The sequence below is a fragment of the Rosa chinensis genome, chromosome 4, assembly GCF_002994745.2.
Source record: "Rosa chinensis cultivar Old Blush chromosome 4, RchiOBHm-V2, whole genome shotgun sequence".
NCBI classification, from domain to species: domain Eukaryota; kingdom Viridiplantae; phylum Streptophyta; class Magnoliopsida; order Rosales; family Rosaceae; genus Rosa; species Rosa chinensis.
This window is the reverse complement of record NC_037091.1, coordinates 51,770,748-51,789,498: the sequence shown is the minus strand read 5'-3', so window position 1 is coordinate 51,789,498 and position 18,751 is coordinate 51,770,748. Positions and strand designations below refer to the sequence as shown.

Genomic DNA, 18,751 nt, shown 5'->3' with positions numbered 1-18,751 from the left:
GAATTGTAGTAACGTAAAGTCCACTAGATTGACACATAAGCTTCTCTAAGATGCGCTTCCATCCGCAATCATTAGAGGTAATGCAAATGAACTCTTTTCCTTTCTCAGTATGCGTTTCCTCATGGAATCTATTGGCTCTTATATCTTTAAAGCTCAATAAGGTTTGATTTGCCTTAGGAGTGTAGAGAGCTTCTGCGACATTAATCAAGGTGCCATTTGGCAATAGGAATTGGGTCATTCCATGTCCTTGAACTAAACCTAATGGCCCAGCCATCATAGTCACAGAGGAATATGTAGGCAACATCTCTAAGAATAATTGTCTATGTTGTAGAATGGTGTGCGTAGTCGCACTATCTGCAAGACATTGCAGTTCTCCAGAATTCATTCCTAAAAGAAGAAAGCTCGTAATTAAAAGAGAGTCATACAGAAAAAAAAAAAAAAAAAAAAAAAAAACTCAACTTTTATTAATAAGCTAAACGAAATTACATCATTGTTTCTTTAGCCAAATAAAATCTAAACTAATAAACTAGCTATACAAAATAATGGCAGTCGTCTAACTTCTTTTGGTAACTCCAACGCAAATGTGATTAGGTGAGTAGAGACATGTCGGTGGAGCAAAGCTCGCTTAAGTACCACTAATCTCAAAACCTTCCTAGACATCACTTTTACTTTGGGTGAGCCTACTTTGAAGAAAGACTAAACTATTGGCATCTACTACAAAAATAATATGGCAATTGCCTACATCTCTTGGAAAATAAAAAGGACTTAATCAAAATCGTCAGTTTCTTGGCCCTTAAAGTCGTCCACCCTAAGAGCGAGATCGTCATCTTGATCATCTTGCTCCATGTAATGTGCTTCCCTTACTTCACGACACGCCTTGTATGCGTCTGCAAAATTGTGGGATACTCTACATGCTTTGGCCCAATGTCCGGATGATCCACACCATAGACAAACATCATTATGGTCAGGCTCCCTTGATCAAGGCGCCTTCAGGGCGCGATTTGGACTGCCATTACCCTTGCTAAGTAGCGTCACCACCATGGTCAGAGGCTCCGCCTCTCTCTTTCTTCACACGTTGACCTCCACGGTTCCGTGCTAGCCTTTCTTGGCGGTTTCCTTCCTCTTAAGAGCGAGTATATGGACCAGAACGTCCAGAATTATCCCTACTCTTAGGGTTTCACTCCTTGTGTCCTCCCTTGGGGGCGCTACTATAGTTAGACTCCGGAATAGACTTGGTTCTCACGGGTCTAGAGTTATAGTTCTTCACAAGGATATTGTCATGCTTCTCAGCTACGTTCATGGCACCAATAAGCTCATGAAACCTTATGATACGTCCAGCATTCACATCAATCCGATAATTCTTAGCAATCATCAGGGCAGAGATGGGGAAGGTAGAGAGAGGTTTCTCGATCAATATCATATCAGTGATGTTCTTTCCACAAAACTCCATCAAAGAAGCGGAGGCTATGCCATCTCACTTCTAAATCAGGAAGCAAGGAGTCACGAACGTTGCCAAATCGTTGCTCGAGTTCCACCCATAGTTTTCTGGGGTCCTCTTCATTGAGGTATTCACTTTGGAGCGTGTCATTCATGTGCCTTTGTTGTGAAATTTTAATTAAAACTCGCAAGCGCACAAATCGTCGTTAGTATAATGTGCAAGTATGAGGTCGTTCCAACTGAGGATTGATAATCAATTTAAATCATAACCTAATTAATCCAAACACAAAAATACATAAACAATCAAATTAAAGAAGATATGGTTTTAAGGTTTTCAACTAAACAAATAATGTAAAAATTAAAGAAGAAACAAACAAACAAATAATGATAAAACTTAGGGTTTCAGAATCAACCACTAACAATCCTATTTATGTTTCAATGTAATTAACAGATTCTTTTGTTTCTCTAGATGATAGTTCCCGTATCTAAATCCTTCTCAGGTACTCTAGACCATAGTTTTCCTTGAGTGTATGATGCTCTCCTTCTCGGGTAAAGATCTTATATCCTAACTATGCAGTTTATCCTTCTCAGGTATAAATTTAACATACAAGACTCATTATGCTTTAGAAAACACGGGAATCTAGGAAAACCTTAGTCTTTCTCAAGTAATAATGTAATTTACCACACTTAATCACAAGAAGCTAATTAAATTATATTGCATCTCTGCTTCAAATTTGTCTTCCAATTATTATATGCAAAGCCCTAAGGTGATCAATCAAAGAACTTAAACATAAAGCATCAATTCAAATAGTGATTAAGCATTCATCATAAAGAAACTATAAATCCATCAATAAATCATCAAAGTACATAAACAATCATGATAGGGCATCATCCTAACCCTAGAAAAGGTTTAACAAAAGATCTTGTGCCACGGAACTTGTGTTCTCCACAAATGGTTGTAAATTCCCGAGCAGATTTCCTGTTCTGAACTATCTTCACTCAAATAATCATAACTTTCTCCAGAAATATCGAAATCAAGATCCGTAAAATTCTACAGAAAGTAGACATCCGTAGTTTCTAATGATATAAGGCTCATTGTCTGATTCGATCTGGTTGACTCCCAGTAATTAGGTGAAGTTAGATGTTCTGTATAGGTAGATTCTGAAATTTGGGTGTCTTTCCATCCTAGTTAGCTCATTTTAGCTTCTTTTCTTCTCTTTATGAGACAAACCTACAAAAACACTATAACAACATAAATGACTCGAAATAAGGAGGACTAAGCATAAATACTAAGATTAAGAGGCAAAGAAATATAGGAAAATATGAGCACATCAAATACCCCCACACTTAGACTTTGCTAGTCCTCGAGCAAAACAACAAAAAACTAACAACACAAAGACACAAAACAAACAAAAACACACTAAGCCTTTCAACGTTAATCTAAAAAATCTCATAATTTCATGGCATCAAGATTAGCACAACAACCAAGAATCAATCCAATATTTATTCAAGAGTCAACAAAAATATATAACTTTAACATATAAACATGTAGGACATGGGGGCAACATTGGTGATATAATCTCAGCATGCTTCAAACAAGTTATGACTCAAATCCTCACCGGTTTACCCTCTTTCTTCTCTCAGATTTATTGGCTCATGCAAAAGCATATATTCACTCAAGTTATATGTGAGAGAGATAATATATAAGACAAACAAATAGCTCACGTATAATAGGAAAAAAAAAAAAAAGCTTTTTCTGAAAATATTTTTTTCAAGTATGATCCCATGAAGTATACCAATTACTTGCATAAATGGACCCAAGTCATAGGTTCAACTCTTATAACTCATCTCCACATATCAAAGACTGCTCTTTTCAAGGATCAAAGAGGTCTTATAATTAAAGTTGTAATGGGGTCAAGGCTTAGGGTTCATAGAAACGAAGGGATAGGAAAATATCAAAGTATCCTAAAAACCTAGTAGAGCTCTTGTTGATGTAGAGAGACAATCTTGAAATTCCACCACGTAAAACGTCATAGACTCCTCCAAAGTCTTTATAAAGGGCTAAATGTCATCATGTAGGGCTCATGCTTCATTCTAAACTTCCTTTGAACATTTGTGAATTGGACAAAGACCAATTTTTCTTGAATAGACCTTCACTTCAAAGCAAACTCCAAATCCACATTGGGGGGACTAAAATCCATAAACACTTACTCTTTTTTTTTCTTTTCTTTCTTCTTTTCATACATGCATTTTTTTTCTATGGACAAGTCTTACCCCCGCACTTGAACTTCCTTCTCTTCTCCATCTTCATTCTTTACGCCAAAGACCTCTTGTATGTCTCAAAAGTTACCTCCACTAAGTCTTTCGAACATGGGTAAGGATAAAACTATACTAAGGTTTAGGGTTTAAGGATTATGAGGGTGATGAAAGAAAGGCTTAATGTAGGTTTATCTAGGGGGGGGTTGCACATCTTGTGCACACAAATAGGGACACATGGCTATTTGGCAATGTTGATAATTTCCTAAGGTGCCTTTATCTTTTCCAAGGTCCAAGCATATATTGATAAAAGTTTCAACAAGTATAAGAGTGAATTCTAGCACTCTATAGTCTATTAAACTTAATATATGGCAAGCAATCAATCAAGATGAAAGAATAATGAGATCAACAAAATCATCGCCAAGAAAATAAGATGACATATATTTTTTCATTTAACACTCAACAAAGAAAAGGCAAATAGGCTCAAATATCTCACATAGGTTATGTATGAATCAAAAACTTATCCTAACATGCTCTTTTCTGTACCATGTAAGCAAAGCCACATCCACTACACATACATATGACAATCATACATTCTTATTAACCAAAGAATAAAGTCAAACATCATCTCGATTTTATGATCCTCTTAAGCCATGATTTCTGAAATATATACTCATCATAGTTGTTGAAAGGCCTAAGACTCAAGAAAACAAAACCAAAAATAATGGCGCACAAATAACAAAGAAAACACCGTTTTTTTTTTTTTTACGATTTTTAATTTTGCATAAACCCATAAAACTAACAATCCTAATAGAAACAAAAATCAAAATCCCTTCCCCCACACTTAAATCTAACATTGTCCTCAATGGTGAAAGAATTAAAGCATGCAATGCACATAAAAGCATGGGAAAGAGATAAGTGAAAAATAAAAACAAGAAAGTAAAGAGAAGAGTTTAGAGCTCCCTGGGATTTTGTGAAGAATAGCACAAAGCCGATGTTGAAGTCAAAAAGATAGCAAAAGTCATCAGGAAAAATTTCCCCACAGATTGAGCACTGTTCGGTATTTCTCAAATATCTCTTAGCTCACAGCTTTGAATAATGATCTGCTTGCATGGTGCATTAGAAACTAGACTCATGTAGCTTTCCGGTGATATGCAATAAGCCTGTTAAAACTTCAGTAAGATGTCCAGAATCTACATCACAAAGAAGGTACAGAACCTGAAAAGTTAAAAAGAAATTTAATGTTAGCAAATTCAAAACTGAAAATCACATAAAATAGGGAAACAAGATAACAAAAAAAATGGTAATCAAGTTAGAATCAAAATCAATCGTCGATCCCAAGCTACGGCGCCAAAAACTTGTTGTGAAATTTTAATTAAAACTCGCAAGCGCACGAATCGTCGTTAGTATAATGTGCAAGTACGAGGTCGTTCCAACTGAGGATTGATAATCAATTTAAATAATAACCTAATTAATCCAAATACAAAAACACATAAACAATCAAACTAAAGAAGATATGGTTTTAAGGTTTTCGACTAAACAAATAATGTAAAAATTAAAGAAAGAAACAAACAAACAAATAATGATAAAACCTAGGGTTTCAGAATCAACCACTAACAATCCTATTTATGTTTCAATGTAATTAACAGATTCTTTTGTTTCTCTAGATGATCATTCCCGTATCTAAGTCCTTCTCAGGTACTCTAGACCATATAGTTTTCCTTGAGTGTATGATGCTCTCCCTCTCGGGTAAAGATTTTATATCCTAACTATGCAGTTTATTCTTCTCAGGTATAAATTTAACATGCAAGACTCATTATGCTTTAGAAAACACGGGAATCAAGCAAACCATTAGTCTTTCTCAACTTATAATGTAATTTACCACACTTAAGTACAAGAAGCTAATCAAATTATATTTTATCTCTGCTTCAAATTTGTCTTTCAATTATTATATGCAAAGCCCTAAGGTGATCAATCAAAGAACTTAAACATAAAACATCAATTCAAATAGTGATTAAGCATTCATCATAAAGAAACTATAAATCCATCAATAAATCATCAAAGTACATAAACAATCATGATATGGCATCATCCTAACCCTAGAAAAGGTTTAACAAAAGACAACTAAATAAAACATAGGAAAAACATGAAAAGAATGGAAAGGGAAAAGAAAAGGAAGATGGATGAGTCGTCTCCACTCCTTAGGCGTCTACATTGTGCTCCCGAGACCTCCTTCTCATGTGAATTCGTGCTCCCTTATATAAGGAAGAGTTCTGCTCATCTTTGACTTCATGTTTCCTTGTAAAACTTGGGTTTAGATTCCTTTCTTCATTTGGAATGGGAAAACCTTGAAATATCTCTTATAGAAGTTGAATCCTCATCTGAATTGACTTCCTTGAAACATTATGATTGATGATCTTGTGCCACAGAACTTGAGTTCTCCATAAATGGTTGTAAATTCCCGAGCAGATTTCCTGTTCTGACCTATCTTCACTCAAATAATCATAACTTTCTCCAGAAGTATCGAAATCGAGATCTATAAAATTCTACAAAAATTAGACATCCGTAGCTTTCCAATGATATAAGGCTCATTGTCTTGTTAGATCTGGTTGACTCCCAGTAATTAGGCGAAGTTAGATGTTCTGCATAGATAAATTCTGGAATTTGGGTGTCTTTCCATCCTAGTTAGCTCATTTTAGTTTCTTTTCTTCTCTTTATGAGACAAACCTACAAAAACACTATAACAACATAAATGACTAGAAATAAGGAGGACTAAGCGTAAATACTAAGATTAAGAGGCAAAGAAATATAGAAAAATATGAGCACATCAGCCTTGTCGATCATGAAAATTATGGCTTTAGCTTGGTTCGCTTCAAAAGCGGCAGCTTGCTCAACAGTAAGCACATTCTGACTTGGCTCTTGGATGGTTTCCAGAATTCCATCAGGCTTAAGATGTTGGCGCACATCACAGACCCACCTGTGGTATCCTGCGCCTGTTGCCTCCAGTGAAACAAAGTTCAACTTGTTCAGGTTACTCATCCTGAAAAACAACAAAAGATTAGGGTTAGTTTCGAAGCGAAAAAGGCTAGCTTGGTTCGCTTCAAAAGCGGTAGCTTGCTCAATAGTAAGCACGTTCTGACTTGGCTCTTGGATGGTTTCCAGAATTCCATCAGCCTTAAGATGTTGGCGCACATCACGGACCCACCTGTGGTATCCTGCACCTGTTGCCTCCAGTGGAACAAAGTTCAACTTGTTCAAGTTACTCATCCTGAAAAACAACAAAAGATTAGGGTTAGTTTCGGAGCTAAAAAGGCTACCACGAAAACAATAAAATTTCTGAGCATAGTCGCTTCCAAGAAATTAGGGATTTCTGAGTGTAGTTGTTTCCAAGAAATCCAATTCCAAGAGGGGTTTGGATTAGATCGAAACAACGATGCATGTGGTAGATCGTTTCTTCTCAAAAACTCTAAGTTTGGAGGACTCTACAAGCTCCAAACTTGGAGTGAGCAGGAACCTCCACAGTTCGGCTATTGGTCTCCCTTATGAAGAAGAAAGGGGGGTAGAAGAAGGGAGGTAGCAAGTCCCCAAGAAAAAGAATAAAAAAAAATCAAAAAAACGGGAACTTTTAGAAAAATTTACCTTGAAAAGTTGCCGGAAATTTTGACCAGAAAAAGGTTGCCAGAGATGACCGGAAAAGTGGATGAACATGGCCTGAAAAAGGTCGTCGCAGGTCGCTGGAAAAGTGTCCAGAAACTGGTGGCCGGTGGCTGTCTGCGGTGGCCGAAGCTAGGCGGGGCTGCTGCAGGGGCTGTGCAGGTACTATGCGAGGCTCGTGCAGGGGCTGTCGGTAGATGCTGCAGGAGTCTTGGCAGGTGTCGACAGGCGCTCGGCAGATGTCGGCAGGTGTCATGCAGGCGTTGCGGGGCTGTCGACAGATACACGCAGGGTTCTCAGCAGCATCTCGGCAGGTATGCAGGGGGCAGGCACAATGCAGGGGTCGGTCTGAATTTTCCAATGACCGGTTCAGGAGGATTCCGGCCGGTTCTGGTGGTTCCGCCGCCGGTTCTGGGCTCCTGGAGACTGGGGCTTCAATATGTGAGGCGGTGGATGCTAGGATTTGAGGGCTATGAAATTAGGGTTTCAGGGTTAGGGCTTCGTGCTGATAACGTGTCTTAAATAAACGGAAATTGAGAGAAAATTGTTGTGTATTCTCATTGATAATAGGGGTCTCTCTATATAGAGGATTACAATGCATAGAATCTGAATTGTACAAAGAAAGGTAATCCTACATTGAATGAATATCTCTTAAATTCTCCGAGATTATATCTAATTAAAACTCTATTACCACTAAGTCAAGTAACCTAGAATTTGGGTCAGACACTTTGAACACATCTGTAATTTTCTCCAATATCTTATATATTTTTATGCGACGTGAATAATAATACATTTCTTTTCCGGTTGGCGACTGTGCATGTAGAGATGAAAACCATATCTATATATACATTTATCTACCATGTTAATCTTATTTTGATGTCATGTATGCCATGTTACATCGTTAGGCATGGTTTATTCATCAGAAGTTGGTTCAATCGGGTGATATGACGTACTGCTGTCATTTTTTTCTTTATAAAAGAAAGAGCAAAAGATAAAAACGGTTCGCAGTAGATCACACAATATATAGTAGTATTACTTTATTTGCAAACTCGTTCAGGTACCATATCCCACACTTATACAAAAAACAATAGCAAGTGCATGCAGTTTCCTACACAAACTATATATGTAAGTTGTTGTAAATATGACGATAAGGGCCAGTTGCAGTTCATATATATATATATGTGTATATATAGAGTAACTTTCATATGAGTACGTATATATATGGCAATCTAGCTATAGAGCTCAGAGCCAAAAGGTTACGATATGAGCAACATTTCAATTAAGCAGCAGATGGTGCACTTTTCTGGTGATCAACACCAGCATCTGCCAATGCAGCAATGAAAGGTCCAAGCTTTACAGTACGCTCATTCTCGGCCTTCACAATAACATCGTCGTTGTAATTGTAATCCAATGAAGGGTCTTCATAAATGTCCCACCATTTCTTCACCAGCATCTTTATGTCTTCCCTTTCCATATAATCTTCCTTACCAGTGTACCTCCACGGCTTTGCTCCCTGTAAATATATACATGTTAATATATGCCCGAATGAATCTAAATAATTAATCAGATTCGAATGAATTAAGAATTAATGTGATTGCAATGTTTGATAGACAAACTTGGTCAGTATATCGGAAACGTACCGCAGCACAATAATGAACAACCTTCACTCTATCAAGGTCAACATTTTCAGGGTGGCGCCACAGCATTGCCAAGACAAGGTTGTACACCGGAGGGATAGGCTGGTATATGTCCTTGAAGTACATGTTCAAGAAGTCCTGGCACATATCCAAATTAATCATTCTAGAATTAAGCTAATTAAATTAGGATTTAATTGACTGGTAATCTGGCAGTTCTCATTTTAGTCGAGATGGATGTCTTTTTTGAACAACATTCAAGATGGATGTCGAACAACATGGTAAAATTGTTCGAATGAATGTATTCTAAATTATGTTATACGATACCTGCTCAGCAAATGAGGAAGGAGGGGTGACTTTGACGGTCTCTAACAGATCATGGTAAGTTGGAAGACCAGGCTCATATACAAACATGCCGGCGTTGAAGTATGGTGGTGGCGGCGAGCCCATGTCTGCTGGCCACTGCACCTTTTCAGGGTACTGCTGGCAGTATCCGATCTTAAACTGCGGAGAGTGACTCCATGTGTTCTCACAAAAGCAATCCATCACGGCGTAGAAGTAGCCGTTGGGCATGTCAAACAGGTGATCAATGTTATCAAACACTTGTATATCGCCATCCAGGTAAATCAGCTTCTCATACTCCACAAACTAAAAACAAGGAACCAAATGATCAAATGGTATGTACTTGTTGCACAATAGAAATTAGTTACGATTTTCCAAAAGACAAACAATTTTATGTTGATCTCGTATTTATAAGTTTTTCCATATAAAACTCTAAATCCAACCCATTTATTTTCAAAAGAGCCGACTAGTACTCTTATTTATTGGAATGCTAGCTAGGGCGGATTAAAAAAAATTCTTGTTAGAAAGTATGACTTGTCATGATGTGAGATCACAATGAACCAACGACACAAAAGTATATAGATGCGACATCCAAATTTTTGTACCTCCCAAATACGGAGCTTTGAGTAGTTGATGACATAGTAAGCCATGGAAAACTGGGTCCGGTTCTCAGGAGGGTAGACTGGCTCAATCGGGCGCACAACGCACCCCTGAGACTCAAGAATCTGAAGGTGCTCTTCGGGAACATCTGGCAACACAGCCACCACAAGTGGGTAGGCAGATTTGGCCTTTCTGAGGCCCTTGGCCAGACCAACCACACCTTTCACATAGTCCCCGTTGCCCGCCAAGAAGGTCACGTATGCTCTCTTTGGTACTCCGTTTGTCTGTTCTGGAGGAGACATAATGGATGCAAGAAAGCAAAATTGATATATATGATACTACAGCAAAATTGGTTAGAAGTGGAACAAGCTTGGAAATTTGATTGTTGAAGTTGTTGTTGTATTGAGGAGAAGAGGTGAAGGGTTTATATAGGGGTTTGAATGAGATAGCAGAGTTTTAGAGTATGAAGTAAATGGATGAATATTCTGTCTATCCTTTCAAGCAGCATGTGGCAACAAAAATATATGAGACGCGTTATCATAAGTAGGTTTCAACTTTTTTCTTGTTTGAGCATCAGATTGATTACAAGTTAATCGCAAATAGCAAACTATCCTTTATCGGAAAATAATATCATTTTATGACTAGCTCCTTCCTAGGATATGTCAGTGAGATCACCTCAATAGCGAAAGAGATAGAAAATGAATGTTGATTGAGTACCTAAATTTTAGATATTTTCTGTTCCAATTTGGACATTCATCATTAATTCCATAATTACATGCCAGAAAATAAATTTTAGTTCTTTTTTGGCAATGAACGAAGCTTAATTAGAAAATCTTCTTCTTTTTTTTTTTTTTTTTGAAAAGAGAAAATCTTCTTTGATAGCCTTAGTTTTAATTTCTATTGACTATTCTATCCATTTAGGCCTTAATTTACAATTTTTCTAAAATGGGATTGCTCGTATGTACGTAGATCAGGTTAGAAATTTGTTAAACCTCACTCTATAGGAAAATATTTGTAATCAACACGCTTGATTCTAGTTAGAGAAGTTCTTTACGGCTTTACCAATCTCTTTCCTGGTCAGTGGAGTATTCTATTTCTAAAGACATGCACTCAGGATTTATTTAGACTAGCATGACTTGTTATATGTTGCCGACAACAACAGGAAAATAGTGTGTGTAGATGCGAGGTTAAAACTATTTTAGACATCTACCAATTAACAAATACACTCAGAAAAAATACACTCAGAAAATTAACAAATACACTCAGAAAAAATAACAACACTGACACGATTTTAGCAACAACTATATATTTTTAAGGGATAATGACTATTTACACAATTTTGGGGTTAACTAACCCCACTTACCCAAACACTCTAAGAGATTGCCCACTTACACAATATTTTATATATATTTTGCCCTAATACCGAATTAAGTATTTTTTATTACTTTTTATTTATTTTTAGGACAATTTTGTCATCTCCTTCTTTGTCACTTAGAGAGAGAAGTCGTCGGAGACATGTGACGGGACTCCGGCAACCGGTCACCTAAATCCCTAATCCGGCTACCGGATTGGTGACCGGATTCCTACGTCCGATTTTATTGTCCCCTAATAATACCCAGTAATCATATTATTGCCCCCCAATAAACATATTGTTGCCCCCCAATAAAAAAGTTATTGCTCCCCAATAACAAGTTTATTGGGGATCAATAATTAGTGAAAAATGAAGATGTTTTTAATTTTGAAAATTTTCGAAGGTTTATCCAAATAAATAATCTTATTATTGCCCCAATAAACATTTTATTACTCCCCAGTAATCGTATTATTGCTTCCCAATAATCTTATTATTGCCAACCAAATCATAATTAAAAAAACAATCACTACTTGCAAAATTCCCTTCCATTCTCAGAGTTCACAGTTTACCACAAAAAATAAAATAAAATAAAATTTGACCACCCAAAAAATGTTGTGGGTAGCAAAAAAAAAAGGCTAGAAATTGATTTGGGCATCCTGAAAAGCTCTGGGCACCCAATCACCATCTTTGCCGCTCTCTTGCATCAGAAACACCTCCTCCGTTCCTTCCTAACCTCACAGCTCCCTCGAATTCCGGAAACCCCCGAGATCCGACCTGATGGAGCCGGTCGGGTCCTACGACTACTTCGATGGAGCCTAGATCTACGACCCTAATGCTTCTCCCAAGTACGACAACACCTGCAAGGAAATCTTCAAGGACTGGAATTGCATTTCCAACAACAAATCCAACGGCCGCGAACTCGTCAAGTGGAGGTGGAAGCCTAAGCACTGTGATCTGGCGAATCTCCGACACTAACGGCACGAACATCAAGTCAATGCCGGCCCTAACAGTCAAGAGGTTGAACCACGACATCAAGTCAATGCGAATCGACGGCGAGCTGTAGCGGAATCTGGGCAAGAGGTTGAACCGCACCGGAGTTGGAGATTGGGGAGCGAATCGACGCCTGCCGGAGGTGGGGAGAGAGAGAGAGAGAGAGAGAGAGAGAGAGAGAGAGAGAGAGAGAGAGAGAGAGAGAGAGAGAAAACTGGAGGTGGAGATCGGGGAGAGAGAAAGGAGAGAGAGGGTGCCGGTGGCGTGGAGAGTGAGGAAAGAGAGGAAATAGTGGCATCTATACAGTTTTTTAATCATACGAAGGGCAAAACTGTCATTAAATGTTAAATTGGGTAAATGAGAGTAAAAAACTCTTAGTGGAGTAAGCGGGCAATTTTTAGGCTCAAATTGTGTAAATGGTCATTATCCCAATGAGGAGAGTGAGGAAAATATATATCAAATATTGGGTATTAGGGCAAAATATATATAAAATATTGTGTAAGTGGGCAATCTCTTAGAGTGTTTAGGTAAGTGGAGTTAATTAACCTGTGTAAATGGTCATTATCCCCTCATTTGAAGGATAAGGGTAATTTACCACATGAAATTACCTAGACAAATGAGATTGAAAATGAGGATCGAAGGTTTGTGAAAAAAGATACTAGAATGTACTTTTATATATAGATCTCTAACAAGGAAAATTACAATAATATATATAGTAGCTAACAAATGTTCTTCTATATATATATATATAGGGCATATATATTTGTATTGTCATTTTGAAATGATTGTTCCCTATACATAGATAGTAATTTCTCTTTTATTTCTGTTGTTTTGGGTAAAGAATCAAATTTTTCATCATATAAACGTGAATCATATATATGTAGCTGCTAGCAAAAACAGAATAACAAAAGAATGCAACCAAAAAGCAACAAGAGAATGTGTAATAAAAAAAAAGTAACCAAAAAAGAATCCGAACGAACATATACAATCCAAAGCAAAGGCTAACTAAGATATACTAACTAGAAAGAATACATATTCTTTATGGTTCTTGAAGAACCACACGGTTGAAACACCCTAGTGGAGATCGATGATGCCAATGAATTTTGTATTATACGCACAGAAGAAGCAATAGATGAAGAACTTTATATGTCGTTTACTACAGCTAGCTCATTATAAATATTATCGCAGTTATATTCTGGAATAAGTCCTTTTGAACTTGTGATACTTTTTAAACTGAAACACCTTTACATGCATTCATGGACCGACCAAACTAATTAAATTAGCAAGTGATATATATCGAGCAAATGACATCAAAAGTTAATTAGTTAGCAACTAACTAATTAAAAGGATAATGTACTTTAGTTTCAGATGACTTTAAATAATTAACCTAAGATGATAAAGGACCTATTTACTAATCATTTTGACTAATTGGTTTGAATCTCTCTATGATTGGAGTTAGATTGTTACTGTTGTGATATTCAAAGAAGACGTCACATTCATTTTATTCTTAGATTCCAAACCATTTTGAGGACATCACGAATATACTACTTGTGTTCTGCAAACAAGTGTACACAAGCTAGCTAGTTAAAAGAAGCATAAGGAATAAGGAGAAAAAAGGCAATGAGTAGCGAGCTTTAGGTACGTGTTAACTGAAGTCATTGTAGATGAAAGCTATCGCATACCTGGAGAATAGTATTGCTTTTAGCATGATTGGTGGGTATATACTATGTATCATGATTGAACGGAATTGAAGATAATGCATAATAACGAAGCAGTTGAGAAAAAAGATTTACTTGTTATTAGTTACAACTTACAAGATCTCACTACAGAGAGACTCATATCAGTTATTTTTGTACCATAAAACTAAGCATTCCTTAAAATCATTGCATAGGTGTAATGGCTTAGATTAGTTAAACCTAGGGTATAGATTTGGTAGAAGCGTAGATTAAAGGTTTCATTACCTATTGAATTTTGAGCTAAAAAATGCGCACATACATGATCATCGATCGAGACAAATGGCTAACAAAGATACTAGGAATTAATATCTTATTTGTTCGATGTTGATGAAGAGCCAAACGGTTGAAAGTTGAAATCGTGTGGAACCCTCACTCATCAATCATTTAAGATTTAGAATTTGTGTTAAACTTTTCATGCACAAAGCTAATTTGAACGTTCTTTTTATTATCATACCGGTATTAATATTGACGATGGTATCTCCTTGATAGTTAATTAGGGATCATTGTTATGTTCAGCTAGCTAGCGGAGAATCGGGTATGGATGCTAGTCATGGGCTCGTAGTTTTACTTTCAATATACCGAGCTTATGCAGTTATAAACTTATAATCGGTAGTTCTTACAGGAATATGACTTTGTGATTAAATTTCATCTCTATGGTGTTGAACCCTTGTATATATGTAACTCATGGGGCCATAGGCCTTGTCTTTTTAATTCATGATTAACTTCTCCTCCCTTTTTTTCTGATAAAAATAAAAAAAAAAAATTAAAAAAAGAGATTAACTCGGTTGAAACTGGAAGCACCTTAGTACGTGGAGATTCTGTACGTAATTATTAAGTTTATGCAAAAAAGAGGAAGACCTTTACACCTGTAGCAGATCGATTCACTAGAGCGAGTCGTTTTGGATTGTGTAATAATTGTATCTGAAGCAGTACCTCTGCGGGCAAGCATGGAGAGACCAGATAATTCTAAAAGGCCATGGGTTGCAAGTTAACCAAGTCAATTAATAACTAATTAAAGAGATAGATATCAGGACCTCATTATAGTCGAAACACCATTATAACTCTGGGAAATTCTATAGTTTGAATAATATTGCAGATGATATTATTTCTGCGTCTCATGCAGCAAAATAGTACATAGAAGATGTTTACTAAATATTTAAATAGGGAGAATATCACAAATAATTATTGAATTATGACTTATTCGATATTTTGGTCACTTAATTTTTGAAAATATCACTTTAATTACTCAAGTTAAATATTGTCTATCACTTTAGTCATTCGGTCTATTTCTGTTTATTTTATCCGTTAAAATCTCGTAAATAATACATTATCTCAAGGATATTTTAGTCAAATTACTCAAAAATTAAACTTTTTTCTTTCCTGTCTCTTTTTCTTTTTCTGCTTTTTATTTGTTTCTTTCCCTTCCCTGTCTCTTTCATGATCATTAAATCAAATTATCAGATCTTGATAAATGGCATCAACAAGAAGAATCTAAACGTTCACTGGAGTATACACCCAATAATCTTAAAACTCTAAAACTCTAAGCAAATCAAGCTGTCAATTTGGTAAATTTGCTGACTGCCCGGAAAATCGTTTAGAATTGGAAGGCTAGGTTGAGGAGTGACTTGGTCTCAGTGAGTACGTGTGAGATGGTACCTGGGGTTACTATGAATTGTGGTTATAATTGCTCATCTGCCTTATCAATTTGGTGAGATAGACAAGAAGAGGTGATGGGAGCATTTTATGCAACGTTTATAATGTTAATCCCTATATTAATCTTTGTTAGTTTATTCTATTTTCCCTTTATTTATTTGCTTTTATGTTTATTAGGTTTTTCGGAGCAAATATACAAAAAGGAGATAATATGGAGTAAAGATGTGCAAATAAAGAAAAACTTGAAGTCCTGGCCCTAGCAAGTGACCTTGATGGATCGAGGAGCTCAATTCATGGAGATATCGCAGCAAATTATGGAGATATTCGCAGAAATATTGATGATGGCATGACAAATTCTCATTGGACAAAGTGTGGAGAATCCTAAATCAAATAGAGAATCAAGAAGTTGCCTTTCTCTACAATTCAAGGAGTCACAAACCAAAAAGGAATGAAAAAGGACTCAAGGAGCAATATAAAAAGGTTGTGCAAATCTGAAAAAGATCTCTTCTCTTCTCTTCTCTCTTCCTCTGTTTCCTCTCTCTTGCAACTTCTTATTTTTCTCTTTAGCTTGTTTTTGTTTTTCTTTCTATGAGAAACTGACTCTTTAGTTAGGGGTTGTTTTCTTATTTTTCTCTTTAGCTTGTTTTTATTTTTCTTTCTATGAGAAACTAACTCTTTAGTTAGGGGCGGTTGAAGCCCCAAATCATGATTGTAAACTTGTTATGACTTTCAATTAGTTGTGTTTATCTATTGGATGAGAACCTAATTTCTATCTTCACATTGATGATTCCTTTGCATGTTTTCTTTGGTGCGCAACTTAGATTGCATGTTTAGGGTTCTATTGCTATGAATGATCATTTCCTACGCCTTGCTTCGAGGGTTCCGTTGAGAGTTCTAGAGTAGTAAATTTTCTATAAGGCAAGTGATTAGATTCCTAGGTTAATTGAGACGCGTCGTACTTAAGATGCCTTGTGATGTCTCGTTTTTCTATTGCGTAATAATTTCTTTGTGTTAAATCTAGAGTTGTGTCAACCTATGTTGCATTTTAGAAAATAGGTTAGGTGTAGAGCGTCTCTCACCTAGCATACAAGTAAGGAAAAACAATAGGTTAATTCAGGCGTTGGGTTAACTTGAGCTTCTTCATCCATAGATAAATGAAATTAGGTTGAACATGATTAGTGAAAAATGAATGATTGGTGGTGGATGCAATTCCTCTAACTTGTTTTATCTTTGATTTTCAAAACCCTGAATCAAGTCTTTTTATTTTCGGAGTCATTTAGTGTTTCCTTTTTATTTAATTAGTTCGTCAACCAAAACACCTTCAAAAATTATCAAACTGGGTCAGTAATTAGTTTATCATGTCTAAAGTCTGTCTGTAAATTTTTGTGACATTTAGAATAGTTTAGAGTCATCTGCTGGTCAGATCTTTATAACTGGACAGTTTTGGTTTATTTTGTTTTGAGTCTTTAGATTAGTGATTAGACCACAATCTCTTGCGGGAGCAATCCCTACTTTCCTATACTATTTTCGACATTCTTGTAGGGTTAAATTATAGACATTTTTGTACATCTATTTAGGTGTATAGAAATAGCCTATCAAGAGGTCTGGAAAGAGATGGGCTTATGGAGAGAGGGGTGAAAATCAAGCATATCAGCCATGGTGATATCTATAAGAAATTTGGTGACCAAGGGTGAGTGTAGAAAGAAGGAATAAATTAACGTTGATGATGGAAGTTAAATAAAATACCAAAATTTCATACCCAAATTTAGGCAATGAACAAGATCTGGAAATACTCATTGACAGACCACAAAAGAAAAGGAAAAAAAAAAGGTTCAGCCATGGTTGATAAGATTTACCATCAACCATGAGATAAGATTTACAGCGCAGGCATATTTGGGCTTTGGTCTCTGGAAGGCACACTACCGGTTGACATACTATCTGAATTACTGCCATTATCAACCCAGCTCTCACTTGTCACACTCTCATTGAACCCCATCCTGCTCAAACTCGTCATCGTAGCCTCCTTCTTCTTTAACCCTGTAATACCGTCACTGGCGACAGGCCTCGACAAATTACTAGACCCCAATGTCGAGCCTTTGTCTCCCCTAAACCCGAAAAAGCTCTCCTGCGGCAACAACCCCGATCTTGTCTTTATCCTATTCAACCGAGCGATGATGCCAGAATAGGAGACACTGAAGCCGGCTCCACCGCAGCCGACTTCTTTGGAGGGCGTTGTCGTTGAGCTCAGGCCAAGTAAGCTAGATTTGATCGGCGTTTTCGACTGAGCTTATTGACTGTTTTTACCCTTGGCGTCCTTCTTCTTCGTCCTGTTGTGAAATTGGTGATGCAGCCCTAGCTAGCATGGTTCATTGATAAACAAATTGAGATTCTGAGATTCAAATGGGAGAGAGGGAAATCAATCATATCAGCCATGATTTTTCTTCTTTCTAAAAAAGCTCAAAGACCATGAATATTTTAGAAATTTCTTATTTTTTTTCTTATAAATAAAAAATAGTGATTAGATAAATTTGCCCTCAAATTAAGGACTCGTAACAGTAAATCTAACGGTAGTGACTAAAGTGATAGATGATGTGTAAGTTGAGTGACTGAAGTGATATTTCTAAAAGTTGAGTGACCAAAGTGTTGAACATGTAATAGTTTAGTGACTATTTGTGATATTCTCCCTACTAAATATGTAGGTGAAAGACTCTACTCTAGCCTTTCGAATAGATGAATGGATCTACTAATATAATAATTAATTAAAAATGGTGAAATAGTACTACTGAAATATAGATTGGAGAGGTATATATGTATAGGCCGGCCCTCACCCCTATTTCATTAATGCGAAATTTCAGATCATTACACAGAGTTCAACTTTTACTTGAGATTATTGGGATACATAGGACTCTTGTTTGGAAAAAAAGAGTCCAAAATGCTTCTCAGTCTCCGCTTCAGGCTTTCGATTCTCTTTAAACATGGCAAAGATGTAAGCTTCTATAGGGAACTTGGGTTTCCTTGGGGGTCCTCTTCCACGCTAGCTTCAATGCTTGATCAAATTCGAGTTGTAAATTCTGGCATTCTCCTTGCTTGTCATTTTG

At 36.6% G+C, this 18,751-nt stretch overlaps 1 protein-coding gene across 1 annotated transcript; it reads right to left on the bottom strand.

Annotated features, from left to right (window-relative positions):
- Window positions 1-8,365: 8,365 nt before the first annotated feature.
- On the bottom strand, window positions 8,366-10,345 carry LOC112197839 (galactinol synthase 2). Its single transcript, XM_024338733.2, has 4 exons — window positions 9,929-10,345; window positions 9,309-9,629; window positions 8,988-9,122; window positions 8,366-8,860 (listed from the first exon to the last, which is right to left on the bottom strand). Exons 1-4 carry the CDS (start codon window positions 10,223-10,225, stop codon window positions 8,627-8,629), a joined length of 987 nt encoding a protein of 328 aa, XP_024194501.1. The 5' UTR covers window positions 10,226-10,345; the 3' UTR covers window positions 8,366-8,626.
- Window positions 10,346-18,751: the final 8,406 nt, after the last annotated feature.

Bases quoted from the DNA above. Each gene is read 5' to 3' on its own strand.
- LOC112197839 (XM_024338733.2), bottom strand. From the start codon at position 10,225: ATGTCTCCTCCAGAACAGACAAACGGAGTACCAAAGAGAGCATACGTG. The intron at 9,630-9,928 runs GTACAAAAATTT...CCTTGTTTTTAG, and splicing joins CAAAGCTCCGTATTTGGGAG to TTTGTGGAGTATGAGAAGCT. The intron at 9,123-9,308 runs GTATCGTATAAC...GATATGTGCCAG, and splicing joins CTTCCTCATTTGCTGAGCAG to GACTTCTTGAACATGTACTT.